Here is a 17,927-nt window from a genome sequence, read left to right on the forward strand (position 1 = left end):
GCGAAATCGGAAAATATCGGTCCACTCCATCAAGTACCTCCCCCACAAAGGGTCAACATTTTGAATAATTTTAACTCTTATGAAATGTAATGTAAGAGTCCGATTTTCTTCCAATTGCAGACATTACAATATTTTCATTTACCAAAGGCCTGGTGGGAAAATATAATATATAGGTCCATTTCTTCTGGTACTTCCCCCCAAAGGGTCGAAAAATTTTAATACCCATGTAGCTCATAAAAAGCGAAATTAACATCAAATTCCATTCATACTTCGTACATCTCAATATTTCCATTAACACAAGATCTGCTGTGAACATGGGATATATCGGTAAACCCTTTGTGATACCTCACACATCCCATTATACTGCTGTAAGGATGTAATATATCGGTCCATTCCTTCTGGTACCTCCCCACAAAGTTTTGAATAAGCAAAACGATTATAAACCCGAAATAAGCATCCGGTTCTTCTCATATTTCACATATCCCATTATTTCTACTAACACAAGATCTACTGTAAAGATAGAATATATAGGTCCACTCCTTTGGTTACCTCCCTCACAAAGGGTCTAAATGTTGAAATTAATGTCAGATTCCATTCAGACTTGGCACATCCCTATATTTCCATAAACACAAGATCTGTTTAAAAGATGGTAAAGATCGGACCATTTCTTCTGGTAACTTCCCCACGATTATGAAATCGGAAATAAACACCTGGTTCTCTTCATATTTCACACATCCCATTAGTTCTACAAACCCAAGATCTGATGTGATGATGATGAATATCTGCGAACCCCTTCGGGTACCTCACCCACAAAGGGTCACAATTTTCAATACTCGTGGACAATATTGGCCCATACCTTTGGAACCTACTCCATAGAGGTTCAACAATTTAAACCAGTAAAGAAAGTCTTAAAGTCAGGCGGGGCATATTACGGTTGTGGGTAACAAATATAACAAATCGGATGAACTATATATATGGATGCTATAGCTATATCTGAACCGATCTTCACCAAATTTGACATACTCCACTCGGTCGTAAGTGCCAAATTCCATCCCATTTGGAAAAATTTAGACGTTTGGTGCACAATAAAAGGTAAATCGGATGAAGTTATATATCTGAACCGATCTCGATAAAATTTAGCAAATGTATTTCTGAGCTTTATTTGATATATTTCCCCAAATATTGTTGTTACAGAGTGCATATTACGGCTGCGGAGGACAAAAATAACAAATCGGATGAACAATATATATGGGAGCTATAGCTGTATCTGAACCGATTTCGATCAAATTTGGCATACTTATTTTTAGGTCTGATTTGGTTGTATGTGCAAAATTCCATACAATTCGGGCTGATATTACACGTTTGGTGCACAATAAAAGGCAAATCGGACGAAGATATGTATGGGAGCTATATCTAAATTTTAACCGATTGTCTCTAATTTCAATAGGGTTCGTCCTTGGGCCAAACAAATGATATGTGCAAAATTTCTTCTGGATCGGGCAGTAAATGCGACCTGTACTTTCTTTACAAAAATGCATGGACAGACGGACGGACGGACATGCATAAACCGACTCAAAATGCGATTCTATGCAGATCATCAAAAGGAACTACGGGTCTATCTCGTTTCCTTTTGCCTGTTACAAATAAAAATCATAACAGAATTCAAAATATATTTAAATAATCGAACATTGGCTGAGGGTATAGAGGGTAAAAAACAACCAAAAAGTTTCAATCGTTTGAAACTTTTTGGTTGTTTTTTTTTTTTTAATTTACCTAATGTGAAATAATGAAAATAGTTCTCTTTCCAATATTTTCTTCACCACTGTATTCTACCCAGTCCATATATATTTGCATATCCAATAACACATATATGTCCTGTCATTGAAAATGTAAAATTTAATGGAATATTCTCTTGAAGAGAAAAGCAGGCAATGTCCTTACATCCTGAATTCGTAGTTGAGAACATATCACTCTCGCCTCTTGACGGGATGGTCACATCATTGGCGACAATGATAATTAAAAATACATTAACCGCCATAATGAAGAAAGGTAATGACAAAATACAAAAAGGGAAAGAGGAGGAATCAGTTTCAAAAAAAAATATATATATAACAAAAGGAAGGCTTTCGCCCCTCCCATTACAGCAAGGATACTATATTTCATGATAAAGCCAACATTTAAATTTCAATATCCTTGACCATGGTATTAAGGGACAACATTCGAAAGATTCACATAAGGCTAAACGATCTTTGACCGTTCATATATGGCTAGAAGATTTTCGACAAATTTTCTATGGCTGGATATACCTTCTCTGGCTGGAAATCCTTTAACTGGGCTTCTGAGGCTAGAAGACCTTTGACAAGTATTTTGTGGATAAAAAAACCTTTGACAGGTCTTCGCCGACTAGAAGAGGCAGACGGGCATTGAGATATTCTTTGTGGCGAGAAGACCTCGACAAGAAGAAGATCTTCGACAAAATTTTCTATGGTTGGATATATCTTCTCTGGCTGGAAATCCTTAAACAGAGCTTCTGAGGCTAGAAGGCCTTTGACAGGAATTTTGTTGATAAAAAACCTTTGACAGGTCTTCTCCGACTAGAAGTGGCAGTAGACCAATGAGATATTTTTTTTTTTTTTTGTGGCTAGAAAACCGTTGACAAGGCTTCTGTGACAGGAAGGACCTTCAAAAGCTCTTCTAAGCCTTAAAGACCTTTGACAGTTCCTCTATATTTAGAAGACCTTAGGCACCTCTCCTCTAGCTAGAAAACCTTTGGCAGATCTTCTCTGGCTAAAAAACCTTTGAGAAGTCATCTTAGGCTGGAAGATCTTTTGGCAAGTCTTCACTGCCTAGAAGACCTTTAACTTTAAACAGGGCTTCTGAGGCTAGAAGACCTTTGACAGGTATTTTGTGGATAAAAAACCCTTTGTCAGGTCTAGTCCTCTTAGGTTGGAAGACCTTTGACAGGTCTTCTTAGGATAGAAGGCCTTTGACATTCCTTCTACGATTGGAAGATCTTTCACAGGTCCTCTACATTTAGAAGACCTTAGCCACCTCTTCTCTGGCTAGAAGACCTTTGGCAGATCTTCTCTGGCTAGAAAACCTTTGAGAAGTCATCTTAGGCTGGAAGAACTTACGACAGGACCTTTGAATAGTCCTCTTAGGTCTTCTCCGACTAGAGGAAGAAGACCATTGAGATATTTTTTGTGGCGAGAAGACCTCGACAAGTCTTCTATGACTACATGACCGTTGACAAGGCTTCTGTGACTAGAGGACCTTCAACAGGTCTTCTAAGCCTTGAAGACCTCTGACAGTCTCTCTATATTTAGAAGACCTTAGCCACCTCTTCTCTGGCTAGAAGACCTTTGGCTAGATGGCCGTTGACAAGGCTTCTGTGACTAGAGGACCTTCAACGGGTCTTCTAAGCCTTGAAGACCTTTGACAGTTCCTCTATATTTAGAAGACCTTAGCCACCTCTTCTCTGGCTAGAAAACATTTGAGAAGTCATCTTAGGCTGTTAGACCTTACGACAGGTCTTCACTGCCTAGAAGACCTTTGACTAGTCCTCTTAGGTTGGAAGACCTTTGACAGGTCTTCTTAGGATAGAAGGCCTTTGACATGCCATCTACGATTGGCTAGAAAACCTTTGAGAAGTCATCTTAGGCTGTTAGACCTTACGACAGGTCTTCACTGCCTAGAAGACCTTTGACTAGTCCTCTTAGGTTGGAAGACCTTTGACAGGTCTTCTTAGGATAGAAGGCCTTTGACATGCCATCTACGATTGGAAGATCTTTCACAGGTCCTCTACATTTAGAAGACCTTAGCCACCTCTTCTCTGGCTAGAAGACCTTTGGCAGATCTTCTCTGGCTAGAAAACCTTTGAGAAGTCATTTTAGGCTGGAAGAACTTACGACAGGACCTTTGACTAGTCCTCTTAGGTTGGAAGACCTTTGACAGTTCTTCTTAGGATAGAAGGCCTTTGGCATGCCTTCTACGATTGTAAGGCCTTTCACAGGTTTTATAGAGCTAGAAGACCTTTGTCAGGTCTCATGAAGCTAGAAAAGCTATAATAAGTCTTTAATGGCTAGAAAACCTTTGACACCTTTGGAAACCCTTTAAAATAGCTAAAAAAACAAAATTTCAAAAAGACGTCTATCTGACTAAAGGGTTAACTTGAGTTTTCCCTGTCATCCCATTTCTTTTTTCAATCCTGCCTCCTAATACTCTAACCATTAATTCTTTAAAATTTACTCATAAAATTTCTCTCTTTCTTTTATAGGTCTTGGAAGATTTCGGTTACATCTATGACAGTTCGATTACCGTGCCGCCAGTACCCGTACCGGTTTGGCCCTACACTTTGGACTACAAAATCTCGCATGAATGCAAGAGCGGTACCTGCCCCTCAAAGACTTTCCCCGGTGTTTGGGAAGTCCCCTTGAACACCCATTACGTTGAGGGTTATGAAGGTGGCCACTGTCCATTCTTGGATCAATGCGTTCTCCACAATTTGGATGAAAATGAAGTGTTCGAATGGTTGCAAGAAGATTTCTCACGTTACTATGAACAGAATAAGGCTCCCTACATGATGCCAGTGCATACCAATTGGTTCCAGACCAAACCTTTGGAAAATGGTCTTCACAAGTTCTTGGATTGGGCTTTGGAACTGTGAGTATTGAATTTGTTTTAAATTTAAATAATAAATTAAAAGAAGGATGCTATGCAATTTTCCAATCCACGGAAAATAATCCTCGTTTTTCCTTTTTTTTTTTTTGTTTTTCTCTCTCAACTTGGAAATCCCTTGGAAATTTCTATAAAACAAAACCCAAATCCGCAAAATAACCGGTGTGAATGACGACTGACCACCAATGTAGTTTGCGCAAAAAAAAAACAGGGAGGTGGCAATAAAGGATGCAAAAGAAAAACAACAACAACAAAAAGCGCTTGCCCGTTTTAATGAGAAAAGTTTAATTTAGTTAAATATCCAGTTAGTTTTTCCTTTGCTTTATTCTGTCCAGAAAACCACCTGCAAAATGGTTGGAAAATGAGATAAAGAGAAATAAGGAAGAACAAAAAAAGGAGGATGGGGGAAAAAGAAGCATCGAATGGAAAAAATTAAAGGACTCCAAAAGGCTCTTTATGGAAAGAACACCTTTAGCAAGTCTTCTAGCCACAACAGGCCTTCAATAGATGGAAGACCTTAAATGGGTCTACTATGGCTAAAATACCGAGTCCAATACGGTTGGATAGTTCTTAAATTGTCTTCTTTGAACATAAGGCCAACAAAAATTTCTTCTACAAACAGGGAACCCTTAACAGTTCTTCGATGGCATGAAGACCCCTGAAAAGCCTATTGTGGTTTGAAGAATTTTGATCGGTCTTTTATGCCTAGCAGATCATGGACAGGTTTTTTATAGACAGAAGACTTCTGACAAATCTTTAGCTGGATGGAGAAGTTTGAGGGTCATCTGTGATTTGAAGTCCTCTGAAGAGGAAACAATGTTACTAGTCTTCTAGACTAGAAGATCTTCGGCAAGTCTTATGTCACTAGGGACCTTTGAGAGGTCTTCTTTGCTTAGAAGACCTTTAAAAGGTCTTCTTTGACTAGAAGGGCTCTTATATAAACTAGAAAACCTTTGACAGTTATTCAGAAGCATAGAAAACTTTAACAGATCTCCTGAAACTAGAAGACCTTGACAGGTCTCCTGAGATCTTGGCAGGTCTCAAAAGGTCTTCTACGGCTAGAAGACTTTTAGCAGGTCTTCAATGCCTAGAAGACCTTTGGGAGGTCTTCTGCGACAAGAAGACCTTTAAGAGGTCTTATCTGACTAAAAAACCTTTGACATAGCTTTTATGGCTAGAAGATCTTTGACAGGTCGTCTATGGACCTTTCAGAGGCCTTCTATCACTAGAAGACGCTAGAGGGGAGTCGAAGACCTTAGATTGGACCTCTATGACTAGAAGACTTTTAAGGGGGTCCTCTACAGCTAGAAGTCCATTGAGAGATCTTCTATGAGTCGAAGACCTTAGATTGGACCTCTATGACTAGAAGACTTTTGAGGGGGTCCTCTACAGTTAGAAGTCCATTGATCTTCTATGGCTAGAAGACCACTTACAGGCCTCCTACGGCATTAACAGGTCTTCTATGACTAGAAGACTTTGGAGAGGCCTTCAATGACTAGGAGATCTTCAACAAGCCTTCTCTGTCTAGAAGACCTCTGACAGATCTACTCTAGCTAAAAGACCTTTGACAGATCTTTCTTGGTTAGAATACCTTGACAGATCTTCCCTGGTTAGAAGTCCTTTTGTTAGAAGTCCTGTAACAGGTGTTCTGAGAATAGAAGACCTCTATCACCTGTAGATAAAATACCATTGACAGGTCTTCTCTGACTAGAAGACGTTTGAAAGGTTTTCTTAGGCTAAAATGCCTTCGGCAGGTCTTCCGTAGCTAGAAGACCTTTAACAGATCTTCTATAGCTAGAAGAAGACCTTTGACAATAAATATACGGCTAGGAGACCTTTGTCAGGTCTTCTCAGGCTAGATAAGACTTCTATGGCTATGACCTTTAACAAGTCTTCCCTTGTGGAAAGACCTTTGACAGGTCTTCTGTAGGTGGAAGACTTTAAACAGTTCTTTTATAGGTGGGAGTCCTTTTTGAGACTAGAACATCTTTAAGAGGACTTATCTGACTAGAAGACCTGACAGGTTTTCTGAGTCTAGAATGCCCCTAACAGACCTTCCATAGCTAGAAGACCCTTGACAGGGCTTCCATAGCTAGAGGACCTTTGACAGGACTTCCAGAGCTAGAAAACCTTTGATAGGACTTATCTGGCTAAAAGACCTTTGATAGGACTTATCTGGCTAGAAGACGATTGGCAGGTCTTGTGAGTCTTGAAGACCTTTGGTAGATCCTCTATAGCTGGAAGCCTTTTGACAGGTCTTCCAAAGCTAGAAGACCTTTGTCTTCTCTGTTTAGGATACATTTTGCAGGTTTTCTGATGCTAGAAGACCTTTGACAGGACTTCCATATCTAGAAGACCTTTGACAGGACTTACCTGATTAGATGACCTTTGGCAGGTCTTCTGAGCTTGAAAGGCCTTTGGCAGATCTTTTATAGCTGGAAGGCTTTTGACAAGTCTTCTCTGGCTAGAAGACCTTTTGCAGGTCTTCCATAACTAGAAGACGTTTGACAAGAATTATCTGGCTAGAAGACCTTTGGAGGTGTCCTATTTCTAGAAGATCTATGACAGGCTTCCTGATCCTTTGGTAGGTCTTCTCTGGTAAGTCTTTTATAACTTTGAGAGAACCTTTAAGATGTCCTTTGGCAGCTATTCCATCGTTAGCAAAAATTTGGTAGGTCTTCTATGGATCGAGGACCTCTGAGAAGTCTTCTGGACATTTGGTAGGCCTTCTCTGGCTGGAACGCAATTAACAGGACTTCAAAGGCTAAAATACCTTTGAGAGGTCTTATATGACTAGAAGACCTTTTAGAGGACCTTTAAGAGGTCTTCAGGACGTTCGACAGGTATTCTATGACTAGAAGATTCTTGGTAGGTCTCCTACCACGAGTACACGTTTTTAGGTATTCGATGACGAAAATAACTTTTGTAGGTCTTCTATGAAGAGGCAAGCGTCTCAAATTTCTGGGCCGACCTCGTTTCCTATTTAAGTTCACAGGACAATGATGGACAACAACAACAACCTTATTATTTTACATTATTTCTCTTTATCTCATTCTCCTCTATCTTTGTGTTTATGTGGAGATTCTCTAAACCGGATGTTACAACCAAAAGCCGCCATGTTAAAAATGTTGGGTTTTTGCTCGGCAAGCTTCGTAATAAAGTTATGCTTGCCAGCCAGTTTAATATCAATACCGTGACCAATGCTTACTTTAACTGTTTACATGGTGAAGGTTATGGTTATCCATCCAGCTGAGATGAAATGGCTAGGGTCAGGCATGGAGTTTAGTTATATTAATGTAGTTAAGTATCCTGTGTGCGATACAGGTTGTTAATATTTAAAACAAAAGTGATTGGAATGGGATGGTAACTCTTTTTAATGAGTTTCGTTATTCTCCCATGGAAGGAATGGAGAAAAGAAGAGGTGTTCCATAAACATAATTTAAATACGCAGACTTTGATTCAAGATTTTACCCTTACCCCAGTTTCACAACCTGCAAAAATCAACTAGTTTCGAATTTTTCTCGATATCATAAAGGAAAAATCGGTTACTAATTTCAGGTTCTGCTATTCCCTGACTCTACTTCCAAAATTGGTTCAACTTTCCTCCTTGGATACTTGCTCCTATATAGTATACTCAATTCTATTTTCCAATATTTATTTCATATTTTTTCCACCATCTAATCACTGCTTTTTCCCCTTCCCCCTCTGTTTACAGTCCCGACGTCTATGTCGTTACCATTTCTCAGATGTTGCAATGGATGACCGACCCTAAGGACACACGTGATGTCAATCAAATCGATTCGTGGAAATGTGATAAGAATGTTGCTGTCGCCTCGAAACCCTGCAACATTTGGAACACCTGTGCCCTACCCTTCAAGATTCCCGAACAGAATATCACCGATACCCGTTACATGGAGACATGTCGCGAATGTCCCAATGTCTATCCTTGGTTGGGCGATGCTGGCGGTACTGGTATTCAGGGACGTGACAGCTACATTTTTTCAGGACCCATTCAGGATGCTGATGGTGATGCTGTCGATGAGTAAAGAGCGCTGACCTCTGTAAAAGAATTAACTTTCGTGAGATTGAGTTAAAATGTGCCACAACGTCAATCTGCAGAATTTTTTTGTTTTTCACTTTTTTATTCTTTGAAATTTGGCAGAAATTTTAATTTTTGAGTCATTTTTTCTGTTTTGTAAATTTTTTTAAGTTTTCATACTTTTCAAAAATTTGTTTTTATTTAAATATCCCTTCTTTACTCCGTTGTTTGATTTTTTTCTTAAATTCAATACAAAAAAAAAAGGATAGTTTTTAAGTAATTAAAGAATCGTGTCAACTTTATTAGCCAATAAGTTATCGATAATAAAGTTTAATTTTTTATAAAAAATATACTTTGAAATTTATTTTTTCTACTATGGCGTAGATAAGAACAAATACTTCTTGGCACGAATTATGGACTGCGAAAAACCTGCAAATTGGTTACGATGACCAACACTGGTATCAAGAGTGACATAAATCAGAGTTTTCAAAAACTCAACTTGAAGGAAAGACATGTACTGAGGTCGGTACTGTTATTATAGGTTATATGGGTAAGAGCGTGACATTTGAAAGGACGAAACAAGGACATATTTTTTTAACAGTACGGAAAGTATTGAAGTTGCAAAATTTTTGAGTCATTATGGTTCAAGGTGGCACTCAAGCCAAAACTTTTGCACAAAGATAATTGCTGGAGCGAAAAGGTACGTTTTTTTTGACAGAACTAAATACATGGCGAAGTAAAAAAATTGCCACAAAGTCAAGCGCCATAATTTTTTTTAATTTTATTGAATGAAAGCAAAAAATGTCGGAAATAACATCAAATTTTAGAATAAGTTAAGATTTGTTCGAAATGGTCACCTTTTGGTACGAATTATGGCCTTCAAACGGCCAATGAAACCATCATACGCTGTCTGAATGTTGCTATGCGCTATTTTGGCCCATTTCCGGCGAAGCGCTTGGTTGAGGTGATCGACACTTGGTATTTTTTAGTGGCAACCTTGCTTTCCAAAATACTCCAGACACAATAGTCCAATGGATTGGTATCCGGAGATTTTGGTGGCCATTGTGCGCAGGAAATGAAGCGAGGAACCTCATTTTGTAACCATTCTTGAGAGGTGCGTGCTGAGTGCGATGGTGCTGAGTCGTTGGAGTTGGAATGTCCAAGGACTGCGGCCAAAATGCGTGCGTGACCAAGGCCTTAATACACCCTCCAGTATATTTTCGCGATAATATTCGGCATTTATTCTGATGCCATGGTCGATTAATACGAGCGGAGAGCGATCATCGGCAGTTATAGTGGGCCACACCATCACCATGGCCTTCGCTTGAGTTCTGGTGGCCAACCGAAGGTGCACATTTTCAGCTAACCTCTTTGGCAAGTAAACATGATCATTTTGTTTGTTAACAAACTGCTGGACGACAAATGTTTTCTCATCGGAGAAAACCGAATTCGGAAGTTCACCACTTTCGGCCAAGCGAAGCAACTCTTTAGCTCTTTTGAGTTGCTGTGTAAGTTATTGCACTTTTTGGAATTTCAATGGCTTTACCCCGAGCTCATTTTTCAATATTTGCCGAATGGAATATTACTATGCGATATGTAGAGCTCACGTACCATTTATCGGCCACTGCGACGCGGAAAATTCTCACCAAAATGCTTTTGTACGCTTGTTAACAATATAATGAGCTCTCACTGGATTACTTTTAACAGCGGTCGGGCGAATGGCTTAGAAATGACAGCAGTCTTAAGTTGGTTGCAGTTTTTCCATCTCATTCTGTACATATATCTACTGGAATCCTGAAATTTTAAATTAACATAACTGGCGGAGTGTAGGTTTGAGATATGGAGAAAGTTTTCGAAATTTGTACTAAATTGTACTATAACGTACGAAAAGTGCAAAATGCCACAAAATGTGTCGTTGGGTGTGGGTATAAAGATTAAATTCTGAGATTTGGTATCGAGGTCGCTGTTGGTGTCTAAGGTGAAGAGAAGGAGATAGGTTTGGAAATGTGTAATATAATTGTATAAAAACTACTAAATATTGTTAACTTTGGATAGAGCTGGAATTCTGAAATTTGATATTGAGGTTTCTGTGGTATCTGGTATTTAGTTTTTAAAATGTGTACTATAATTTTTCGAAAAGTACTAAATGGTACTAATTTGGCATTGCGTGAAGATGTAGGAATAAAATTCTGAAATTTGATATTTATATAACTATCGGTTATGAGGTTGAGATTTGAAGGTGAACATAAAGCTGAAATTTGCAAATATTAGAATTTCCAAGTTGGACCAAAATTCATTTCTTTTTTAGTGCTGTAAAATATTTTTTTTTTTTTTTTTCAAAATGTCCACCATTTGTGGGAAGAAGTTGACCGATATTGTCCATCTCCGAACACGATCTAAGTTTGATAAAAATATTATGATGTACCAAATCGGATACTCCCTTCGAGAATTATCGTGCGCACCATCCAGACAGACAGACGGACGGACATCGCTAGATCGACTCCAAATGTCCTGAAACGGATTTGGTCCATAAAGACCTAGAGTCTGAAACTGATATGGCAAGTTTTGCCCGTATCACATGATATGTACCCTCCCTAGCCATATCGCTGAGGGTATAAAAACCTGCCTCTTGGTAATAACGTTCTAGTTCTCTTTAGACAAATGGTGCGCAAGGTCCCATAAAAGGTCAAAATAATAAACACATATGAACTCACTTCCCATTGTTATTACCTCTATTGGGGCAAGTGTGAAAGTGAAAGTCAAAAAAAAAGGACTTTTCGATGGCGTACTATCGTGGATAGCATAAAAGGGGATGTAAAAATGGTTAATATAAAAAAAACAGTAAAGAAAGTCTTAAAGTCGGGCGGGTCCGACTTTATGATACACTACACCACTTTGCTAATTTAGTAGAGCTCCGCATAACAATTAAAAGTTTTTATGGGAGAATTCAATCATACACGCTATGATTTAAAGTTCAAAGGACTAAATATGCCGAAGCATTTGTATCTTTTAAATTCAGACTTGTATTGGTGCACAATTAATTTGAGATCGGATAAAAATATATATGGGAGCTATATCCAAATCGGAACCGATTCAGAAAAAATTTGGCAAATATATTTTTGAGCTGTATTTGAAATATTTCCCTGAATATCGTTCTTACGGAGTGCATATTACGGCTGTGGGCAACAAATCGGATGAACAGTATATACGGGAGCTATAGCTATATTTGAACCGATCTTCACCAAATTTGACATACTAGCTTCTAGATTCAATTCGGTCGTAAGTGTCAAATTCCCATTTGGACAAATATTAGACGTTTGGTGCACAATAAAAGGTAAATCGGACGAAATTATATATGAGAGCCATATCCAAATCTGAACAGGTCTCGATAAAATTTAGCAAATGTATTTCTGAGCTGTATTTGATATATTTCCCCAAATATTGTTGTTATAGAGTGCATATTACGGCTGCGGAGGACAAAAATAACAAATCGGATGAACAATATATATGGGAGCTATAGCTATATCTGAACCGATTTCGATAAAATTTGGCATACTTATTTTCAGGCCTAATTGTATGTGCAAAATTCCATACTATTCGGGCTGATATTACACGTTTGGTGCACAATAAAAGGCAAATCGGACGAAGATATATATGGGAGCTATATCTAGATTTTGACCGATTATCTCCAATTTCAATAGAGTTCTTCCTTGGGCCTAACAAATGATTTGTGCAAAATTTCATCTGGATATAGCAATAAATGCGAACTGTACTTTGTTTACAAAAATACATGGACAGACGGACGGACGGACATGCATAACTCGACTCAGAATGTGATTCTATGCAGATCATCAAAAGAAACTATGGGATTATCTCGTTTCCTTTTGCCTGTTACAAACAAATGCACAAATATATAATACCCTGACCACTTTGTGGTTTTTTTATTTTAATTTTTGCTACCAAAATTCCCTTCTTCAATCATTTTTATAGCCTAAATTTTAATTTTTTTAAAATTTATTTCAGAATAGTATTTTCCAGAAATCGAAAACCCACCTACATGCCACTACTACATGCCTGTGTGGTTAAAGGAAATCTCTCTCAAGTCATCATAATTGTCGTATTTAATTTCGTTAACTTAAAATTTCCTCATATCTATGGTTGTCTTTCCCCGACATTTCCGGCCCCTCATGCCGGCCTCTAATTAGAATTGTTCTTTGTCTGTTAAAATGATTTTTGATGATGTTCTATTTCTTTTCGATTTCGTTGGCACCTTAAAAACTTAAATTGTCTACCTTCCCCCCAAAAATTCATCATCCAGCCACCACAGAAGCAGCAGCAGCAGCTGGTTTCTGTCAATAGAGCCTCAGCAAAGGACAATAGCCGTTCTTCTAATTCGAATTGTTAGCAAAAGCGTTATGAGGGAAGTTTTTTTTTTTGTTCGCCTTCACCATTTTCCATGTCTTCTCCGTTTCGTGTCAGTCTTTGCATTGTCCTATTTGCTGTTTGCTTCCCGCTTTGATATGTCCAAAAAGTTTTGTCTCTGTTTGCTATTTGCATGCACTAATTAAAAAATTCCTACTCCTCTTCATCCTCCTCCTCCTCCGAAGAAAAAGTTGTCTTTGGCTTTCGAATTTAAGCTTGGAGTGGTTGTTGGTGTTGTGGCACACTATTCGTTTTTTTTTTCTTTCACTTTACAAAAATAATTCGACATTTAAATTGTTGTTGCAACAACAACAACAGCAAATAAGAATAAGTCAAAGCTACGAAATTAAACAGCTGAAAAAAAACGGAAGATGCCAAAGAAAACACATCAAATTGAAGGCAAGCAGCAGCGAAAAATAAATCTAAGTTCTAGGACTCCTCATCCTCAGCGCAAGGAATGAAACTAAATGGAAAATAATGCCATAGAAATTTATTGAAGCATTCAATTATTTTAATACGTTGCGGAGGCGTAAATGTGGTCGTAATGAGGTCACTCGCCGTGAAAGTAAACGAAGGAAATATAAAGTGGATCATTTAAGGTTTATTTAAATATTATCAAGATTGGGGGTTCAGAGAATAGTTGGATTTTTAAGATTGTAGGTATTGTAAGGCTACAAAATGTTGACAGCGAACTAGAAATACCAAAATATTATCACCGTGCAACAAAATTCAATTTTTTTTCGATTTTTTTAGGGAAACCCAGAAAAGTACAGCTGATTACAATAATTACAGAAAACATCCAACAGATAATGAAATTAAAGCTAAAAAAATGGAGGACACATGTATCGGCGTTTGAAAAGTTTACATAGCAAAGTAACCTAAATAGGAGCACGAGTTCCACACTCATTTAAATTTCCTCATTTTTTAAAAATTTCGGATTTAAGATTCTATAGTATCCGTAAATTTTAGGTATGTGGTATATACAGGGCGAGATAAAAAACTGCAACGAAGTCAAACGCCGTAATTTTTACATTTTTTTTTAAATTTTATTGAATGAAAGCAAAAAATGTTGGAAATACCAAGGGTTTTTCTCTTTACGGTCTTCTCGTAAAACCGTAATAAGCTCTTCTCATAGAAGGTCAAAAGATTTTCTTTTAGAACACCAAAGCGTTTTCTTCTAAAAGACCAAAGGATGTTCTTATAGAATGGTAGATTGACTCTCCTAAAGATGTGGTGTCCGTTGGAATTGCAATTTTCGAATTTCGAAAAAACGAAAGTTTGCTGAATTGTGCTAGGTTTGTGCTCAATTGTGCCAAAATGTTTTTTTTTCGAAATTCGAAAACATTCCTGTGATATTGGAAAAAAGATTTTTTTCGAAAAAATCTGAGAGAATTACTATTTTCAAATTTCGAAAAAATTAAAGTTGTGCTGAGTCGTACTCGGTTTGTGCCCATTTGTGCCGTTAAAAATTTTTCGATATCTCTTACCAATTTCGAAAAAACGACAATTTCGAAAGTATGCCACAAATGCAATTTTCGAATTTTGAAAAAAAAAACAGTTGTGCTGTGTTGTTCTTGATTTGTGCTAACTTGTGACGTTTATTGTTACTCAATATCTTTAACCGTTTTCTAGATATGGCAATTTCGAAAAAACAGTATTTTTCAGAAAAAATCCTGTAATTTTTGTAAAAATTCAAATATTGTGATGAGGTAAATTGAGCACAACTCAGTGCTCACTTAGCACAATTTTTCGTCCATACACAACGAATTTCCACATTTACCCGTTACTCGCTAATGCAGATTTCAAAAATTCCACATATTACAAAAGTTATACATTTTTTTAATTTTTAGCGAGTAACGAGTAAAGGTGGAACTTCGTTATGTATGGACGAAAAATTATGTTAAGTGAGCCCAACTCAGCATAATTTACCTCATCTCGATATTTGAATTTTTACAAAAATTACAGGAATTTCTCTGAAAAATACTGTTTTTTCGAAATTACCATATCTTGAACACGGTTAAAGATATAATAAACGGCACAAGTTAGCACAACTCTTATTTTTTCGAAATTCGAAAATTGCATTTGTAGCAAACTTTCGAAATTGTAGTTTTTTCCGAAATTGGTAAGAGATATCGAAAAAAATTTAACGGCACAAATGGACACAAACCGAGTACGACTCTGCACAACTTTAATTTTTTCGAAATTCAAAAATTGCAATTCTCACAGATTTTTACAAAACAAAATCTTTTTTCGAATATCTCAGAAATTTTTTCGAATTTCGAAAAAAAAATTCGGCACAATTAAGCACAAACCTGGCACAATTCAGTACAACTTTCCTTTTTTCGAAAATTGCAATTCCAACGGACACCACATTATCTAAAGGGTGCCACCAAACAAATGCTATGAAGGTTAGAATCGGACGTACAAACATGCTAGCCTTCAGCTTCGTAAGACAAAATTATATACCTAGCATTAGAATTGTAGCAATAAAAGTACAATATAAAGTATTTATACCCTCAGCCATATGGCTACAGAGGGTATATATCGTTTGATATGGTCAAAACGTGCCTAGCCGAAAAACGGTTTTAGACCCTAGGTCTCTTTGGACCAAATCCGTTTCAGAACATTTGGAGTCGATCTAGCGATGTCCGTCCGTCCGTCCGTCTGTCGAAGGGAGTACCCGATTTGGTCCAAACTTGGTACAACGTAGTGTTTTTGTCAAACTTAGATCGAGTTCGGAGATGGGCAATATCGGCCCACTCCTTCTGGTACCTCCCCCACAAAAAGTCGAAATTTTCAAAAAAAATTATTATTTTTTGCACAGAAAGAGAAACGATAATCCGATTTTGCTCCAACTTTGCAAATCCTAAGATTTGCGTCAGTGCTAGGTCAAGTGTGAAAATGGACAATATCGGTCCACTCCATCTGGTACCTCCCCCACAAATGGTCAAAATTTTGAATAATTATAACTCTTATAAAATGTGATGTTAGAGTCCGATTGTCTTCAAATTTCACACATGCCAATATTTATGTTAACCCAAGCTCTGATGTTAAGATGGAATATATCGGTCCACTCCTTCTGGTACCTCCCACTCAAATGATCGAGATTTTCAAAAACAAATATATATATTTTCTGCACAGAAAGAGAATCGATAATCCGACTTTGTTCAAACTTTGCAAATCCAGATATTTACGTCAGTTCTAGGTCAGGTGCCAAAATGGATAATATCGGTAAACTCCATCAAGTACCTCCCCCACAAAGGTCGAAATTTTGAATATCCATCAAGCTCTTAAAACACTACATTAACATCCGATTCCATTCAGACTTGGCTGTCATAACTTGCGAAACAATTCGACTGTTCTTTACAACTTGCTATATCTAAACAGTTCTCTTAACCAGCATTCTGATATGAATATGTAATTTGTCGGAATTTACGAATTCGCATAAAATTGGATACGAATGTTTGATTTCCTTCAAATTTTTCACATAGCAATTTATTTTATCTGTATTATATGAAGTATGAAAATGGAATACTTCCGGTCCGCTATATCCGTTACCTGACGCATATTTCCATTTTCCGAAAATGTGCACATATCTCATATAAAGTACAAGAAGTAGTCGATATAGTCCAAATCTGTCACGTTCATATCTCAAGGCTGAGGGTATACATCTGTCGGCAAAACTGACTGATACTATTTTACTTGTTTTAGATACATTTTAGTACTTAATCTTAAATAGTACCTCCATGCTAAAATCCAACACTTTAGACCTGAAGGTGAATATTTTTATCTTAAAAAAAACACATGTTGTTTAGTACCCTTAAGTACGAATATCCAGACTCTGCAGTTCTGACTAGGAGAAGATTTTATTACCTACACCACCAAATAAATATCAACGATGAACAAACCAAATATTTACCCCACTAACCATATTTGAAGGTTTTGAGGGCTAAATGTTTGACACGAACACACACATTCATCCGACTGACTAACTATCTAACTGGATGATGGTTATGCCGATGCTACGTGATGATTGAATTAAAAAGGTTTTCGGAGTATAAAATCAAATTGTTAACTGTCACAACTACATTGACCGAAAAATGAACTTTGTACATGATGTAATAAAATGTTTGATTGCATGTGTGTGCGAAAGCCAATCTATGAAGCTGTCATCACCAGGTAGATGATAGGTTGGTAGCTATAATAACCACATATTATTTTAATTGAATTTAATAATTAAGAGATTTGGCACAAAAAAAAGTAAAACGGGATCACTTACTAATTGAATTAGATTTTGGGGGTGTTGGTGGTGGTGTGTGGTTGAATGGTTGTGCGAATACGTGGGAACATTGCTGTAATTGTCATACAATGTTCGGTAGGCCAAAGATTAGAAACAGAAATACCAAGGACATGATTATTTTTTTGGAACTTTACGTGGGAAAGGAAATTATTATACCCTCCACCATACATAATATGGAGGGTATATTAAGTTCGTCATTCCGTTCGTATTTCATCGAAATAATCATTTTAGACCCAACAAAGTATAGATACTCTTGATCAGCGTAAAATTCTAAGACGATTTAGCCCTTTCCGTCCGTCTGTTGTAATCACGCTACAGTCAAAACGAATTAAGATAGGAAGCTAAAATTTGGCACAGATCTCTCTTTTCTCTGCAGGCAGGTTAAGTTCGAAGATGGGTTATATCGGTCCACAATATCGTATAGCCCCCATATAACGGTACCCCCCGATTTTCGGTATTTTGATGATTTTAGCCACATTTTTCAATGGA

At 37.4% G+C, this 17,927-nt stretch overlaps 1 protein-coding gene across 1 annotated transcript in view; it reads left to right on the forward strand.

Moving 5' to 3' along the window:
- LOC101896997 (Chitin binding Peritrophin-A) overlaps window positions 1–9,064 on the forward strand; it is a 126,951-nt gene extending 117,887 nt beyond the window's left edge. The window contains exons 7-8 of the mRNA XM_005185031.4: window positions 4,277–4,662; window positions 8,393–9,064. Coding sequence (XP_005185088.1) covers window positions 4,277–4,662; window positions 8,393–8,723 — 717 coding nt within the window. The 3' untranslated portion in view covers window positions 8,724–9,064. The remainder of the gene's footprint in view (window positions 1–4,276; window positions 4,663–8,392) is intronic.
- Window positions 9,065–17,927: the final 8,863 nt, after the last annotated feature.

Source organism: Musca domestica, unplaced genomic scaffold (assembly GCF_030504385.1).
Source record: "Musca domestica strain aabys unplaced genomic scaffold, Musca_domestica.polishedcontigs.V.1.1 2, whole genome shotgun sequence".
Lineage (NCBI taxonomy): Eukaryota > Metazoa > Arthropoda > Insecta > Diptera > Muscidae > Musca > Musca domestica.